An 18,784-nucleotide genomic window follows, 5' to 3' on the forward strand; every position below is an offset into this window, starting at 1 on the left:
TGTAGAATCACAATGTTCCCAAAATAGTGTCCCCAAAACACTTTCCCCACACATGTCCCCACACAGTAAAAACACCTGTCCCACATATGTAACAGTAAAATCATCTGCACACATATGTCCGTGATCATCTGTGCACATATGTCCGTGATCACACAAAGCATTATTATTATTATTATTTTACACTTAACAGGATTTTTTTTACCAAAGACATGTAGCAGAATACATTTTGGCTTAAATTTATGACAAGATTTGATTTTATTGGATTTCTTTTAAAACACAAAGTAGAAAATATTGTTTTTTGTTCAAATTTCTGCTTATATCGCAAAAAATAAAAAACTGATTTGTGAATAAATACCACCAAAATAAAGCTCTATTTGTGGGAACAAAATGATAAAAATTTCATTTGGGTACAGTGTTGCATAACCGCGCAATTCTTATTGAAAGTGCAAGAGCACTGAAAGCTGAAAATTGGCCTGGGATGGAAGGGGTTGAAAGTGCCCAGTATTGAAGTGGTTAATGATCAATTTAATGTCCCATATGAACAATCAAAAGCAGATACAGTGCAAATGGCACCCTTGAAAACAAAAGTACACTTTGCATCTGCACTCACAGGGATACTTTTGTTTCAAAAAGTTTGCTCACACTTAATAATTATCCAAAAAAACCCAACTGAGTATTTAATTATACAACACTCTATTTCCTCGCAAATTCACAATTCTTAAAATCAGACAGATCTGTCCTTAGATCCTGTTTTAAAGCCCAACTTCAAGAAAACTAAAACTCCTCCCCTGCACTGGGTCTGCGCCCGCGATGCATAGCTTAACTGCTTGTTTCTGTCTAGGGTATGGGAAAAGCATCTTTACTTTGCTGAGACTCCACTCATTCAGCCAGCACTTTCCTCTGCTCCCCAAGGCTCTAGCAGTGGACTTCTCGCTCAAAGTTCTCACGTCCCATGTAGGACTATGAGGCATAGATCAGTCTTGATTATGTCAGAGGATCTTAGACTGCTGGATTGCAAAGCAGAAGAGGCTGCAGGAACTAGTTTAGCAGCATGAAGGAGCCTGAGGGAGCAGAGGATCTGTTAAAGTAAAAATGCTATACCCAGACCCCCGACACATAAGTGAGCAGTTAACCCTTGCAGTGCAGATGCTGCCCCACTGCAAGGGAGGACTGTTAGTTGTCCGGAGGTAAACGCTAAACTTGCCTTAAAGGATATATGAAAGCACCAAAATCCATTGCAAAAAGATGACAAGCAGAAAGTCGGCATAAAATATCAGCTAGTTCTCAATTGTATCTCTCCTAAGCAATTTCTTCTAATTTAAAGTATCTCTGTGAGTGCAGGCACACCGTGTTTCTCATTTGGGTTGTGTTATAAGCTGTAATACTTACCTTACCCCTTGTTTTGGCAAGCTTCTATGACCATATGTCCCTGTACCTTTTTGAAGCTACTTCTCTTTGATGTTTTGGTCAACGTTTGCACTCTGATGTTAACACTTATAATGTAGAACTAGCAGGCCTGCATTGTATGTGAGGATCACAAGGACCCACTCACAACCCAAACCATCTAATAGAAGAGGAGAGCTCCAGAAGCCTGCCAGAGTGAGAAATAAGTGTTACATCTTATTCCTCTGCCCCTAGACCTAACAAGCATCTAACCCTTGCAGAAAGGGTGGTGGTGGACACTGCAGGAGTATTGTTTTTTTTTTTTTTTGGTAATGTGAATGTAATTGCACATTATCACATTTTTAATGATGAATTGATACATCAACAGTAATAGTCTAGTTGATTTTCACGCAATCTACAGTATGTATGACCTGTGGTCTGGGGGTGGTTAAGCTCAGTGGTAGATGGGTTTCAGCGAGTCCACCCTAGTCTGAACTGTGGTTAAGGGCTTTCCAGCCCCCTTTTATTAAACAAAATGAAAGTAAAGTCCACAAAAATAGTTGCCCACACAGAAGATTTGTACTAAAAAAACAGATAACAAATACCAAGCCACCTGGCTCTTTCTTCAGTAGCTCCACTGCTCTTGTCAGGATCCTTCTTCCCCAACACCACCAGCTTTCAGAGCTCACTCAGCCTATAGTTAGAGCAGCCAGCTGCATGGGCTCACCCCACCGAGACCTGCAGACTCCCTCAGTCCCCTGGACTCACCTAGTTGCCTCAGCTCTCCCAATTCTCCAGACTTGCTTAGCTGTCCCGATTCTCCCAGTCCTCTGGGTAAGGAATCTCTCCAACATGGAGTGCAGTCTCTTGAGTGGATCCCCTCTCCTAATGGAATTACACCTGTCTCCTGGATGGAGCACACAATTATATCCTGACGGTAGCACTGAACTTTGACCAGACTTTGCTTATAATGAGTGTGCACACTCACACAGCCAGCTTGCGGGTTTCCAATAAGACCTGGACACAGGATTGAAGGCTTCCTTCCATCCAATACTCTCTGATACTCTCCAATACTCTCTGAAGCCTTTGTACTCTGGACCCTGATCCAGGATTAAAAAAACCCAGAGGAAACTAAAAACCCAGTTTCCTCCACTAAGTGCAGACACTCTGGAGCCCCACACTCTGCATTAGTGCGAACCCTGTGTCACTTTCCCAATACTTACACTTACTTAACCAGGGCCCAGCACGGTCATAGCCATAACCCTGGTATTTTTCTCTTTTTTTTTTTTTCCCAGCTAGCGACTGGCTTCCTCATGAAAGTAGCCTGAGCGGCTATTTAGCCACTAGATTGCTTTTCAAAGCAATAGGAGGGGTCGTTCCTCCCATCGCTCGCCGGGGTTTCTTGAGCTTACTGTTTTTACCAGCATGCCGGAAAAATGATCCAATGGGTCGCGTGGCTGGCCATAGAGGTTACCGGAGACCAGATCACCTCTATGGTCTTGGAGGACCGAAGCAACATCAGGACGTCTCTTCTGGTCTAGCGTGGAAGTAAAGATTTATTTTTTTTTTTAAAGCAAAAGATCATTTTTTTAAAATCTTTTACTTTTAAAGGTAGAGGAGAGTTATGGGGCCTCTCCATAAAGAGGACCTGTCATCCCTTAGTTCTGTTACAATGGATGTGATTGGACACAGCGGGAGCCAATCAGCGGGTCCAGCGAGACCCGGTGATCGTTCCCGACATAGGCAGAATGTATACAAAGCAGATCGCTGTTCTGTTAGTAGGGAAGACAGAGATCCTGTGTTTCTGCTAGCAGGAACACGGATCTCTGTTTCCCACAGTTAAAGCACCCCCACACAGTTACAAAGAACTCCCTAGGAACACATTTAACCCTTTGATTGCCCCTGATATTAACCCCTTCCCTGCCAGTGTCATTAGTACAGTGACTGTGCATATTATTGGCATTGATCACTGTATTGGTGTAACTGGTACCCAAAAAAGTATCAAAAGTGTCACTTAGTGTATGATGTGTCTGCCGCAATGTCGCAGTCCCGCTATAAGTCTCTGATCACTGCCATTACGAGTAAAAAAAAAAGTTCCATAAAAATATCCCATAGTTTGTAGACGCTATAAATTTTGCGCAAACCAATCAATATACGCTTATTGGGATTTTTTTTACCAAAAACATGTAGCAGAATAAACATTGGCCTAAACTGATGAAGAAATTAGATATTTTACATTTTTTTTGTATGTGTTTTATAGCAGAAAGTAAAAAATATTGTTTATTTTTTTCCAAATTGTCTGGCTTTTTTTTTTTATAGTGCAAAAATAAAAACCGCAGAGGTGATCAAATACCACCAAAAGAAAGCTCTATTTGTGGGGGAAAAAAAAGGACATACATTTTATTTGTGTACAGCGTTGCACGGCCGCGCAATTGTCAGTTAAAATAACGCAGTGCCCTATGGCAAAAAATGGCCTGGTCGTGAAGGGGGGTAAACCTTCCGGAGCTGAGTGGTTAAAGCATGTCATTGACATGCTATGTATCTATTTACTTGGAGTAACATCATCTTTCATATTTTACAAAAAAATTAGGGTATATACAGTGGGGACGTAAAGTATTCAGACCCCCTTACATTTTTCACTCTTTGTTATATTGCAGCCATTTGCTAAAATCATTCAAGTTCATTGTTTTTCCTCATTAATGTACATACAGCACCCCATATTGACAGAAAAACACAGAATTGTTGACATTTTTGCAGATCTATTAAAAAAGAAAAACTGAAATATCATATGGTCCTAAGTATTCAGACCCTTTGCTGTGACACTCATATATTTTGTTCTACACCTTCATTTGAGTCCAGCTGTGTTTGATTATACTGATTGGACTTGATTAGGAAAGCCACAAACCTGTCTATATAAGACCTTACAGCTCACAGTCCATGTCAGAGCAAATGAGAATCATGAGGTCAAAGGAACTGCCTGAAGAGCTCAGAGACAGAATTGTGGCAAGGCACAGATCTGGCCAAGCAAAACACAACAGTGATAAATCTGCACTTACTCTAAAATATAAGCAGCTAACACAACAAATAGAATATTTGCTAAAATTACCCAGTGAAACAAAGTGTAGCGCTGAAAAATGAAAATGCTAAATGCACAATAACTACACAAATTATGAGAGTAAATAAATATGCTTAAAGTGTCTAAAATTGAAATTAAACGTCCATCGTTATAATTACAGTCCATATGTGAATAGGACCATTATGGTCACCAACTGTGAAAATAGTGAAAATTGCCGTCACCAGAGTGGAAACATGTTAGGCTGTTCACGCCCAAAGTGACATAAGCTGAGAAGTATAAAGCTGGCTTCTAGTTGTCCGCCAATCATATACAGGAAAACCTGATGGCCGGCAGGAAGAAAAGAACTGAATAAAATTCACCACAGTGTCCTATAAATAAACATGTGAAGTTCCCACAGCCAATACGATTGGAGGCTTACCGGAGGGTTTGAACCCAAAACAGCATACACTGTAAGGGTCAAACCAGCTTGTATTGCCCACCAGCAATAAAGGGGAGATATAGGACACTGTGGTGAATTTTATTCAGTTCTTTTCTTCCTGCCTGCCATCAGGATTTCCTGTATATGATTGGCGGACAACTAGAAGCCAGCTTTATACATCTCAGCTTATGTCACTTTGGGCATGAACAGCCTAACATGTTTCCACTCTGGTGGCGGCAATTTTCTCTATCTTCACAGTTGGTGACCATAATGGTCCTATTCACATATGGACTGTAATTATAACGATGGACGGTTAATTTCAATTTAAGACACTTTAAGCACATTTATTTACTCTCATAATTTGTGTATTTATTGTGCATTTACCATTTTCACAGATCTGGCCAAGGTTACAAAAAAAATGTATGCTGCACTTAAGGTTCCTAAGAGCACAGTGGCCTCCATAAGCCTTAAATGGAAGACAATTGGGACGACCAGAACCCTTCCTAGAGCTGGCCGTCCGGCCAAACTGAGCTATCGGGGGAGAAGAGCCTTGGTGGGAGAGGTAAAGAAGAACCCAAAGATCACTGTGGCTGAGCTCCAGAGATGCAGTCGGGTGATGGGAGAAAGTTGTAGAAAGTCAACCATCACTGCAGCCCTCCACCAGTCGGGGCTTTATGGCAGAGTGGCCTGAAGCCTCTCCTCAGTGCAAGACACATGAAAGCCCGCATGGAGTTTGCTAAAAAACACCTGAAGGACTCCAAGATGGTGAGAAATAAGATTCTCTGGTCTGATGAGACCAAGATAGAACTGTTTGGCCTTAATTCCAAGCGGTATGTATGGAGAAAACCAGGCACTGCTCATCACCTGTCCAATACAGTCCCAACAGTGAAGCATGGTGGTGGCAGCATCATGCTGTGGGGGTGTTTTTCAGCTGCAGGGACAGGACGACTGGTTGCAATCGAGGGAATAATGAATGCGGCCAAGTACAGGGATATCCTGGGCGAAAACCTTCTCCAGAGTGCTCAGAACCTCAGACTGGGCCGAAGGTTTACCTTCCAACAAGACAATGACCCTAAGCACACAGCTAAAATAACGAAGGAGTGGCTTCACAGCAAATCTGTGATTGTTCTTGAATGGCCCAGCCAGAGCCCTGACTTAAATCCAATTGAGCATCTCTGGAGAGACCTAAAAATGGCTGTCCACCAACGTTTACCATCCAACCTGACAGAACTGGAGAGGATCTGCAAGGAGGAATGGCAGAGGAGCCCCAAATCCAGGTGTGGAAAACTTGTTGCATCTTTCCCAAAAAAGACTCATGGCTGTATTAGATCAAAAGGGTGCTTCTACTAAATACTGAGAAAAGGGTCTGAATACTTAGGATCATGTGATGTTTCAGTTTTTCTTTTATAATAAATCTGCAAAAATGTCAACAATTCTGTGTTTTTCTGTCAATATGGGGTGCTGTGTGTACATTAATGACTAAAAAAAATGAACTTAAATGATTTTAGCAAATGCCTGCAATATAACAAAGAGTGAAAAATTTAAGGGGGTCTGAATACTTTCCGTCCCCGCTGTATTATGTTTTTTTTTTTTATTCATTAAAGTGTATTTTTTCAAAAATAATGTATTTGAAAAACTGCTGTTCAATTACCGTGTGACATAAAATATTGAAATAATTGCCATTTTATTCTCTATGGTCTCTGCTTGTTTGCGGGTTCAAGTAGTTTTCTAGCAAAAAATACTGATATAAACAAAAAGTGCAAGAAAAGGCTTGGTCTTCAAGTGGATAATCTCGAGATTTATGGAAATGGACATAGTTGAAGTTTCTTTAAACTTTTTGATTATGCTAATTTTGTGTATCCATGTTTTGTTTTTTTTTTGTATTGAGTGTTTATCCATGTGTTATCAAAAATTACTATTTGAACATTTTGTTTTCTGTTTCAGGTTTTTTTCTCTGTTCAGTATGAAATGAATCAGGCTGATTCTGTCACTCAGACAGATGTAAGTTACCATAGATTTCATTATGTGTTTTAATGTTCTGTGCTCAGCATATTTATGACCCCTGTCATGGTACTGCAGGTGGCGTTAGGTGTTCTCGGTGGGCTGGCCGTGCTGTGGTCCCTTCTCAAAACTGCTGCTTGGAAAAGACGGATTGGTAGTCAGGTCATTGACTTGCAGGTGAGATGCAGGCTACCTAAAATACGAAGAACAACATAGTGTTATATCATTATACCTCGGGTTTTATTTAATACCACAGTGAGGAAAAAATTTGATTGTAGCTGTTTTAAAGACCATCTTCCTTTATTTCTAGACTGTGATTCAGTTCTTGGTTATATATGCTGGAGTTCTGGCCAATGTGTTTTTTGTTGTGACTGTGGGGACTGGGATTTACTGGCTTCTTTTGTTCAAAGTAAGTACAAATTTTTGTTAACTTTCTGTTGATATTTAGACCCCACATTTATCACTGCAGTGACAGGTTTACTGCTGTAATTGTTTGTTTTACCAGCCAGAATTATTCAGGCAAATTTTAAATTAATTATTCTGGTCAAATTATTCTTAAAATATTGTAGAGAACACCAACATGCTTTACCCTAGAGGTGGGAGACTGATCTGCCTGTTACTTTAAATGGTTGATTCAGGTTGGTTGTAATAATAATCCCTGACAACCAGCTTCAAGACAGCCTGCCTCCCTGGCTGACGTCGCAGGCATCTGGGCAAGCTAAGCTGTCAATGTCACCTGTTCGATATAGTTTCTTTTTTTTTTTTATATATCCACAAACAATATGGCAGCCTTCACAATAGAACTAACTGGCGGGAATACATGGATTGGCCTAGATGCCTTTATGTCATTCAGGCAAATAATGCCATCTCATTGCTGCTCATTAGGTATTAGGATTCTTGTTGACAATCCTGAATTTTGACCCCAGCATTCACAGAAACTGGTGCAATGGCCCGAAGTTAGTTGTACTAGGGCTGCTTGTTGTGTTGAGGCATTCACTAACTCTTATAATAGGTTTTATGAGAGAAGCACTGAAACTCTAATGGAAGGGGTTTACATTTCTCCCAGATTACTCTTTTACATATGTATGCTAAAACTCCAGGGAAAACCAGTTCAGTGTCTAATTATTAACTGTTAAAAATAACAGGTTTTCTTTAAGATAGAGTATGATTTAATTTCAGTGTCCTGTTTGTTTTATAGGGTCAGCAATATGTCTCTGTGCTACTGCCTCTACCCAGTAATGAAAAAGACTTTATAACTTATGTATCGTGTGCATTTGTTTTGAAGGTATGGCATTATCTTTATACAGCGCTTTGACCCATAGTCCACATTAATCCAGTACAAATCATGTTTATTTTCTTAAAAATGTGTACGTTGAGGGACTTTAAGCTTTCAGTTTTACTGCTGCCTACAGGAGGATTGGACACTGGCAAACTTATAAGCTTGCCCAAGATAACCATTCCTACTACCAGCATTCCTCAGTTTTACTAGTGTCCTAGGAGGATGGACCTTTCTAGGAAAGGACTAACTTAATTTTACTAGCACTATTTAGGAGCCACCCAGTGTTACTTATCCTCAGCTTGGCCTTTTGTAGTGCTGTGACTGGACCCCACTGGACTGGAAGTTGTGGGGCTAGCCTGGAAGTGACCTTCAGGCACTGAGTTCCATTTAAATCGTTTTTTAGGTCGCATCTAGGAACAATTTAGCTGCAGAGCACTTTCAAGGTCCAGAGCTGTTTGCCTTGCCTCAGCACTTGCTCTATGTTTGAAAATTCAGTGAGTAGACAGACACAGCACCAGGAGCTACCTCATTTGTTTGAATTGCTGGGCACCTAAAATATTGCAGCTTCCCGTAGGTTCCTACTGAGGAAGACTTAATACTGATGCATTGAGCCCTGACAGCATCTCATTTCTTTCTATTCATTATCAAAGAATCTTCCTTCTGCTGTCCCTGCTTTACCAAGTGGAACTCCAAGTGGAACTCCAATAATTGGTCCGTTCCTGCTGTCCACCTACAGTGACTTAGTCACTTCCGACAATCTGACCCTCACCTGCTACCAATGGTTGGGTTTTGTGAATACCTGAGCCCTTGTCTTCTACCCTAAGCAGCATTGATTCAGCACCACAACAGGTCTGATTCCTAGACACAAGGGGGACAGTCCCACTGTTTCATGTGCCCCCTCTCACACTTTACTAAGGGCTGCAGTGCTGCTTGCAGTGTGCCTACTGATGCCACTAATATCTGCAGGCTGAAATCATCTTGCTTTCTTTCTTCCTGGACTCTGTGCAGTCTTTGGAGTCTTCCCTAGCTCTGTCAGACATGACCACCTTCTTTGCTCACACATTTGTTTACTGACTCTTAACACAGAGGCAACACAAGTGCACTCCTGTGTCTTCCCCTTCAGATTCTCTATCAAATCTGCCCGAGGCCTCTGAGCCATCGGAAGCTGAAATGCTGTCTGATTCTGAATCTCTCCAGTCCCTACCAGATGAACTTGCCTCCAAAGATTTGCAGCCTTCTGCCATCACCTCTAAACTAAACAAGAGCCTTTCAACTCTTATTGACACAGTATGCACCACTTTGAAGTTAGAGGATCAGACCATTACTGCCACTAGGGCTGGATTTCCCACAAGGCCACCGAGGCCAGGCCTCGGGGCGGCAGTAGTGCAGGGGCAGCGCCGCTCCTGCGGCGACTTCTCGGCTTTTGCGGCCGCCCCCCTGCACTAACATCATTCGAAGCTCTGTAGGAGCAGGGCGGGGATGAGGATAAACAAGCTGTTCTGACTAGAAAGGAGAGGGGGCGGAGTCTGTGGGCAGCTGCGGGAGGAGCGTCTTCTCCCCCAGGCAGCAAGACTTGTATGGAGTGGAAATCAAGGATAGCTATTCCCCTCTAACTCCGGTGCTCCACAGCCTCTGGCATCCTGTCACAGTGATACAGTGAGAGCGTGGAAAGCCAGCTTGTGCAGGAGTCGGGCTGTGTTCGGTCTCCACTGTCTTCCTAACCCCTCCCTCACTGCACTGCTTGTCCAATCCAATACTCCGCCTCCCATTTGTGCCCGCCCACACTCCAGCCACATGCATGCAATGCACTGTACTGTGCTGTGAGAGGAGTTCTGTTTTCAAACAATAGCTGCCACAGCCCTGGGGGAGACCAGCCTGAGAGGGAGAGCATAATTGGTGAGTGAGACCCCCAGAATAACCCCCCTCTCTGTTCCCACCCCTTTGTGCTATGCACCTTCTTCCTCCCCCCCTCTCTTCCTCATGATCATCACCTTCTCTCTCTCTCTCCCCTAGGCTAGAGCCTAGCCTGCCTGTATATCGTCCTAGCCTGCCTGTATACCATCCTAGCCTGCCTGTATACCGTCCTAGCCTGCCTGTATACCGTCCTAGCCTGCCTGTATATCATCCTAGCCTGCCTGTATATCGTCCTAGCCTGCCTGTATACCGTCCTAGCCTGCCTGTATATCATCCTAGCCTGCCTGTATACCGTCCTAGCCTGTCTGTATACCGTCCTAGCCTGCCTGTATATCGTCCTAGCCTGCCTGTATACCGTCCTAGCCTGCCTGTATATCGTCCTAGCCTGCCTGTATATCATCCTAGACTGCCTGCATACCGTCCTAGCCTGCCTGTATTGTCCTGGCCTGCATGTATACCGTCCTAGCCTGCCTGTATATCATCCTGGCCTGCATGTATACCGTCCTAGCCTGCCTGTATACCGTCCTAGCCTGCCTGTATACCGTCCTAGCCTGCCTGTATATCTTCCTAGCCTGCCTGTATATCTTCCTAGCCTGCCTGTATACCGTCCTAGCCTGCCTGTATATTGTCCTGGCCTGCCTGTATACCGTCCTGGCCTGCCTGTATACTGTCCTGGCCTGCCTCTATACCGTCCTAGCCTGCCTGTATATTGTCCTGGCCTGCCTGTATACCGTCCTGGCCTGCCTGTATACCGTCCTGGCCTGCCTGTATATTGTCCTGGCCTGCCTGTATACCGTCCTAGCCTGCCTGTATATTGTCCTGGCCTGCCTGTATATTGTCCTGGCCTGCCTGTATATTGTCCTAGCCTGCCTGTATATTGTCCTGGCCTGCCTGTATATTGTCCTAGCCTGCCTGTATATTTTCCTGGCCTGCCTGTATACCGTCCTAGCCTGCCTGTATACCGTCCTAGCCTGCCTGTATACCTGTATATAGAGGGGGTGTATATAGAGATGATAGATGGGTGCATATAGAGATTATAGATGGGTGTATATAGAGATGATAGAGGGATGTATATAGCGATGATAGAGGGGTGTATATAGAGACGATAGAGGGGAGTATATAGAGATGATAGAGGGGTGTATATAGAGATGATAGGGGGGAGTATATACAGAGATGATAGAAAGGGGAGTATATAGTGGAGATATGTTTTTAATCGATCTATTGTAGCAGTCATCGATAAAGGACGAGAATGACGGTGTGTGTGTGTGTGTGTGTGTGGGGGGGGGGGCGGCATTGAAGGACCCGGCCTTGGGGCGGCAAAGGGAATAAATCCGGGCCTGACTGCCACTAGTGCTGTTCCTAGTTTAGGATTGTTTAGAGCTCCTAAGACTACCAAGACCTTTCTTGTGCATCCACTTTTCCTTTAAAGAGAAGGGAAATACACTGACAAGATGTTTATTGAACCCTTGGCCATAGAACATTTGGAACAAATGACTGTAGCCTGAAGTTACAGTTGTGAAGGATTGTTGGAGGTTTCCAGTCCCATTTTCCAAGAGTCTCCTGTCAGTCTACATGTGGAGGACACTTTGCTTAAAGCATTGGATTGCGGAACCAGCATCTAAGAAGTGTTTAGTCCGCATGGGCTTTGAGGGACAACATCTGAATGCCATCCCCCATCTTTCTCAGCAAATGGTCTGAGTCTAAAGTCTAAAACTCAGTCTGAGAAGGCTCATCTGCCCAGAGCTCTAGAGGTATCCTTTGGATTGGGGTGTAATTTAACCAGCCTCTGTGGCAGAACAGTTTTAGGGGGCTTTAGTCCGAACTGTTCAGTTTCCAGATGCAAAGGGACATCTGCCCCATCTTAGATCTTAAAGCTCTGAATGTCTTAATTTAAGCCTAAAGGTGTTGTATGGAATCCACCAGGTCTGTTGTCACCTTTTATAAAGGAAAATTACTGGCATCTGTGGACACCAAGGATGTGTACCTACATGTCCCCATCTTTTCTTTGCATCAACATTTTCTACACTTTGCTGTGGGTCATTTACACCTTCAATCACGAACATTCTCTCATTATCATACCACGGATGAGGATGAGAGAATGTCTGTGATAGGCTGTACACTGACTGCTGGGAAATGGAGTGTTCTGCCTATCACAGACGGGGAGGAGGCGCGGCTTTTGAACAATGGAATGGCCGCCGAATGGTATTATCACACGCTGGCCGCCGTCTGTCTGCATGACATGCTGATCATGTAGGCAGATGGCGGTGACTCGAGTATAAGTTGAGGGGGGCACTTTCAGCCTAAAAAAAAGGGCTGAAAATCTCGACTTATACTCAAGTATATACGGTAATGGAAAACTCCCATAATGATGCATGAAATAATATAATAAAATATATGAATAATATTAAAACTGTCATAATAAAAATAATAATAATTATAATAATAATAAATAAAATGTGTGCTAACAAAACACTGCATGACAAGAACGTAAAACACGTTAGGACCTATTAATAAACGCAGTCAACATTCATGCCATGGGGCATATAGGATTTAAGTTCATAAATCCAAAACGTGAAACACCCCTAATGCTGGAATCTCCTCTCCAGTGCAATATGAATTTATCTATAATAAGAAACTGGCTACCGGATCCCTATTGTGATACCGAAGATAATGTTTTGGAATACTACGGTCGTTCTTCACATTCTTAATGTTGTTAATATGCTCATTTACTCTGACACTGAAGGGGCGTATAGTGCAACCCACATACTGTTTCTCACAGGGGCATGTAAGCAAATATACAATGTGATGTGTAGCACATGTAGTAAAATGTTTCATCTTGCAAAACCGGCCAGTGGTGGTGGAAAAGAAAGCATCTGTTTTCCTCCTACCACTGATATTAAAATGACAAACATTGCACCTCTGGCATAGGTGAAAACCCTTCAATTTATAAAAGAAAGATGGGCTTTCTGGAGGGTCGACCACATTATACTTTCCTGCAATACTCGCCTGTATAGATGTGCCGCCCCTATAAATAACACCGGCCCGATCAGGCAGGACAGGGCCCAAAAATTGGTAATTTTTTAGGACGCTCCAATGTTTACTGATGTAGCCATTCCTATCTGTTGGTTTGAAATGTGTTTTGACATCAAGACGGTGATTGACAACATTGATTTTCAAATCCAAAAAATGGATATTGGTTTTACTGGCCTCATACGTTAGTGAAATACCCCTGTCATTTTTATTTAGATGTGTCAAAAATTTGTTTAACTGCTTGCCGCCCGCCCACCGTCAAATGGCGGCGGGGCGGTGCGGCTCTCGTTCTTGTAATTTTTTAGGACGCTCCAATGTTTACTGATGTAGCCATTCCTATATGTTGGTTTGAAATGTGTTTTGATCTCAAGACGGTGATTGACAACATTGATTTCCAAATCCAAAAAATGGATATTGGTTTTACTGGCCTCATCCGTTAGTGAAATACCCCTGTCGTTTTTATTTAGATGTGTCAAAAATTTGTTTAACTGCTTGTCGCCCTCCCACCGTCAAATGGTGGCGGGGCGGTGTGGCTCTCATTCAGGGATGCTGTCATATGACGGTGTCCCAGAACGGCCGCTCTCGTGCGTTGCTAGGACACGGCGCCACCCCGATCTCTGTAAAGAGCCGTTGTGTCCAATCACAGCCGGTCACATGTAAACACAGAGGTGCCGGTAATCGGCTCTCCTCACCTCACACTGACAGAGTGTGTGGTGAGGAGAGCCGATCAGCAGCATCTCCACGCAGGGGTACATCTAGGAATGTAATCAGGGCACTGATCATTACTGCCCTGGTTACAATATAGCAATACAGTGTCACCAAGCAGTGCCCACCAATGCCAGCAATCAGTGCCCACCAGTGGCAGCAATCAGTGCCCACCACTGCCCACAAGTGCGACCAGTCAGTTCCCATTAGTGATGCCAGTCAGTGTTGGCAATCAGTGCCGCCTATCAGTGCTGCCCATCAATGCCCATCACTGCTGTCGATCAATGCCCATCGGTGTCACCCATCAGTGCCACCCATTAATGCCCATCAGTGCCCATCAGTACCGCCTATCCGTGCCGCCTATCCATGCCGCCTATCCGTGCCCACCAGTGCCGCCCATTAGTGTCCACCAGACCAAATTATTGGTCTTTTTTTTGTAAAAAATAAAAAACCCAGCAGTGATTAAATACCACCAAAAGAAAGCTCTATTTGAAGAAAATGATAAAAAATTTGTTTGGGTGCAGTGTAGCATGACCGCGCAATTGTCATTCAAAGTGCGTTAGCGCTGAAAGCTGAAAAATGGCTTAGGCAGGAAGGGGGTGTAAGTGTCCGGTAGGCAAGTGGTTAAAGAAACTGAATCACCATTCCATAGGAGGAGGATGTCATCTATATATCTCGCCCAGAGAACCAATTCAGGTCTTCTGTGGGCATAATTAGCCAAACTGGGGGCAAATTTAGCTAAGACCTGATTTGATTTTCTGCGCGAGATATATAGATGACATCCTCCTGTGTAATGGTGATTCGGTTTCTTTAAACAACTTTATTACACATCTAAATAAAAACGACGGGAGTATTTCACTAACGTATGAGGCCAGTAAAACCAGTATCCAAAACCAAAACACATTTCAAACCAACAGATAGGAATGGCTACATTCAGGTAGACAGCTGCCATCAGAACAGGTGGTTAAAGTCGGTTCCTCGAAACCTCGCAATTGTACCAATCTGGCCGATTTTCTAAACCAATCCCTGATTCTTAAACGTAGATTTCTAGATAGGGGCTATTTAGCCCATGATTTCGATACTGAAATCAGTCAAATTTCTATCCTAGATAGGAATACATTACTGACTGATAATGCACGTCAGAAGGATAATTCAAAGTCTAAATGGTCCTTCTTTACCATGTTTTCGGTCCAGCATAGACAGATCAAGGACATTATCAGTAAAAATTGGAACGTCCTAAAAAATTACCGATTTTTGGGCCCTGTCTTGCCTGATCGGGCCAGTGTTATTTATAGGGGTGGCACATCTATACAGGCAAGTATTACGCTAAATGTGGTCGACCCCCCAGAAAGGCCATCTTTCTTTTATCAATTGAAGGGTTTTTACCCATGCCAGAGGTGCAATGTTTGCAAGTATTACGCTAAATGTGGTCGACCCCCCAGAAAGGCCATCTTTCTTTTATCAATTGAAGGGTTTTTACCCATGCCAGAGGTGCAATGTTTGTCATCTTAATACCAGCGGTAGGAGAAAAACTGACACTTTTTTTATCCACCACCACTGGCCTTACAAGATGAAACATTTTACTACATGTGCTACACATCAAATTGTATATTTGCTTACATGCCCCTGTAAGAAACAGTATGCGGGTCGCACTATATGCCCCTTCAGTGTCAGAGTAAATGAGCATATTACCAACACTAAGAATGGGAAGACCAACTTTCCGAAACATCTTCGGCATCACAATAGGGATCCTTCAGGTACCCAGTTTCTTATTATAGATAAATTCATATCACACTGGAGAGGAGATTCCAGCCTTAGGGGTGTTTCAGGTCTCGAGACGTTTTGGATTTATGAACTTAAATCCTATTGGCCCCATGGCATGAACGTTGACTGGGATAGTAATGCGTTTATTAAAAGGTCCTAACCTGTTTTACGTTCTTGTCATGTAGGCGCATTTAAATGTTTTATGTCATCAGTGTTTTGTTAGCACACATTTTATTTATATTTTTTTATGACATTTTTATTATTATTTATATATTTTATTATATTATTTCATGCATCATTATGGGAGTTTTCCATTATATGATATGGCTGCAGAGTTGGCATCATGCCACTCATTAGATTCACATTCAATAGTCTTTAAATTTAAAATTTAAATCTTAAAATTTTTGTTTTATTTACAAAGAGACTGAATGTTCGATATTTTAAGAGATATTGCCACCTTTAGGGACGAATGCTATATGTATTGTCCCTGGCTGGGGGCTCTTCTGTCCAGCAGCGTGACATACAACGGCCACTGGGGGTGGGGTTCAGGTCTGTACATCCTGTCCCGTTGTCACTGTCCGTCATCACACTTGCCCGTCCATCTTATGCCGCGTACACATGAGCAGACTTTCCGGCGGACTAGGTCCGATGGTCTTTCCGACAGACTTTCTGACTAGGTCCGACGGTCTTTCTGAGCCAAAGGACTTGGCCACACACACGATAGGACTAAGTCCATTCATAAGTCCGTTCGGTTTGATTGTGATGACGTAAACGGGACTAAAAAAGGAAGTTCAATAGCCAGTAGCCAATAGCTTCCCTTGGGTCGTATTTGGTCCGTCGGACCAGCACACAGACGAACAGTTTTCCCAATTTTAGTCCGTCAGACTTTGGGTCCGTTGGACAGATTTGAAACATGTTCTATTTCTAGGTCCGTTGGATTTTTATCCCGAAAAGCTATCGGACTAGCCCACACACTATCGGATTGTCCGCCGGAAAGTCCACACGTGTGTACATGGCATTATAGGTCATCCTATCGCAGCCTTTCCTCCTCTCTGAGTGTCACGTGCCAACAAATTGGAGCAAGGCTTGGCAGCCCTTTTAATGTCATGTGTTTCAAGGTCACGTGTTAGCAATCCAGATCGGGGCTTGGACCGTGTTATGCGCATCTCCCGACTCAGCTCCTGTGGCTTTTTTGTGACGAGTCCTGGAACGTACGCTGGATGTGCAGTGTTCCCTTCAGGTCTCTCTGTTTATTCCTGTGTGGGCTTGGAATGCACGCCGGACATCATGGAGGTAACTGTCCGGCTTATGTAAGTTCAGGCCCACATGATTTCATTGTTTCATCAATTTAGATTTTTGTTATTTATTGGCATGGTACATGGGGAGCCAGCCTATACCCCGGATGATGTCTTAGTGGATGAAACGCTGGGACGTATTGTGCTGGCTCTATGTTATCGCGCTTCTTACTACCCTCCTTTGTGATCACATATATACAGTGCCTGTATCGATCCCTATTGATGTAAGTGCATTACTTATTCAATAAATATATTTGGTAAGGATTTTATGCTATGTTGGCTTTTTTTCCTCCTCAATTTATATATGCTTGGTTGAGCCTTGAATTTTTTGGACACTGAGTTGGAGTGGCTGCATTCCCTCTGTGCTGGTTTCCATATGTGCTGTTTCCATGTATGCTGGTTCTCGTGTATGCTGGTCCCTGTGGAGTCCAATCTACTTTGGTTTCTCTGCTCATTTGGCTGCTTACTAGTAGCCCATTGGATCTGGTAAGAGTACCCGATCATTGTGTCTGGTGGTGGCTGCACATTCAATGTCAATTTCCACTCCTGGTGGTCCTCTTCACAAAAGCACTACTAACTTCTCCCCAGAAGCAGAAGTTTGTATTCAGATTAAACAGTTTTTTCACTCCAGTCACCTACTTCCTCCCTTGGAATCTTTGTGTTTTCTCACGTGTATTTTTATATGGACATTATGTTACATTGAAAAAGGTATAAAAACCGCGCTATGGGAACTGTAGGAAGCTAAAAAACTAAAGGGGTGGTGGCAAGATAATTACCAGCCATCCACCACATCGGGAGCCGCAATAATTGTGTACTACATCAATACACTCATAAATAGAAAAAGTTGAAAAATCGCGCTACCCTTAGAGAACTTAACCAAAAATTCTATGTGATTAATAATATAATCCAAAAACAATATACAATAAATTTGTGAAGTTAATCAACAGTACAAAAAATTGAGTAAATGAATAAATGAGTGGCATTTGATGTAAACCCGTTCGTTTTTTGGTTTTTATTTTCGTGGTTTTTACAGCGTTCTGGATTATGGTGGTGTGGATCACTGCCATTAACCTATATAATCTGGGGCGTTTTCAACCACCTGTATAGGTTTTTAGCTATATTGACTAAATTACTCGTGTTGCCCACTAGATGTCGCTTGAATCAATTGTTGAGATGTGACACCTCTAGACACACTGGAGATGGTTCCGGTGTGTGGGGGCGTGATTTGTCAAATGCGTTCGCTCACTTGTTACATTCCTAATTAGCAATTATTTATTTGTATTGATCCTGCCTATTTAATCTGAGTTCATTAATTTTATCTACGTATACGTTCAGGTTTCTGCTTCTCAGCTGCCCTGGACGTTTGGGTTTAATTCACGTGCTATTATTGGTGTGGCACTACGGCACACGCGCGTGTCTTTGTATCGGCTCAGAACAAGGCTTGACATGCTTTCTTTGTGTATATTAGAGGTGACACAGCGAGCCTCCCATGCTCCTGGACGACGTAAGTTATTACGAAACGCATAGGTCGGAGTGACGCGCTGATGTCACCTTTGACTCCATTCGTGTTATCCAGTAGGAACAGGCTATCTGTTTGTGCTCCGGCCGGCACAACAGACTCTCTGAGTTTTTATATCTACAATTTTGTAAGTGCATTACCTTTTTTTATCAATAAATAGTCGTTGGTTTTACACTATTGGAGCAATTATTCTCTTCCATGCACCACGTCATTTATCTGCTGATTGGAGCCGCGGTAAAGTGACCTTCTATTGCCTGGAGTTTGTCTGCCGTCCCGTGGAGTCAGTGTATAATACAACACGCTTTCCCTGATCCTCCATCTGCAGACAACAATCTATTCAGAATTTATTCACTTATTTATGGACTATGATTTATCACTCACTGGTGTATGTCATATCACA

General features: G+C 43.0%; 1 protein-coding gene across 2 annotated transcripts in view; it reads left to right on the forward strand.

Annotated features, from left to right (window-relative positions):
• The window catches only part of TMEM67 (transmembrane protein 67), a 124,742-nt gene that overhangs the window by 85,199 nt on the left and 20,759 nt on the right, over positions 1–18,784 (forward strand). For both annotated transcript variants that reach the window (XM_073631963.1, XM_073631962.1), the window contains 4 exons: positions 6,822–6,878; positions 6,957–7,055; positions 7,189–7,287; positions 8,077–8,163. In XM_073631963.1, coding sequence (XP_073488064.1) covers positions 6,822–6,878; positions 6,957–7,055; positions 7,189–7,287; positions 8,077–8,163 — 342 coding nt within the window. The remainder of the gene's footprint in view (positions 1–6,821; positions 6,879–6,956; positions 7,056–7,188; positions 7,288–8,076; positions 8,164–18,784) is intronic.

Source organism: Aquarana catesbeiana, linkage group LG05 (assembly GCF_042186555.1).
Source record: "Aquarana catesbeiana isolate 2022-GZ linkage group LG05, ASM4218655v1, whole genome shotgun sequence".
Classification (NCBI taxonomy): domain Eukaryota; kingdom Metazoa; phylum Chordata; class Amphibia; order Anura; family Ranidae; genus Aquarana; species Aquarana catesbeiana.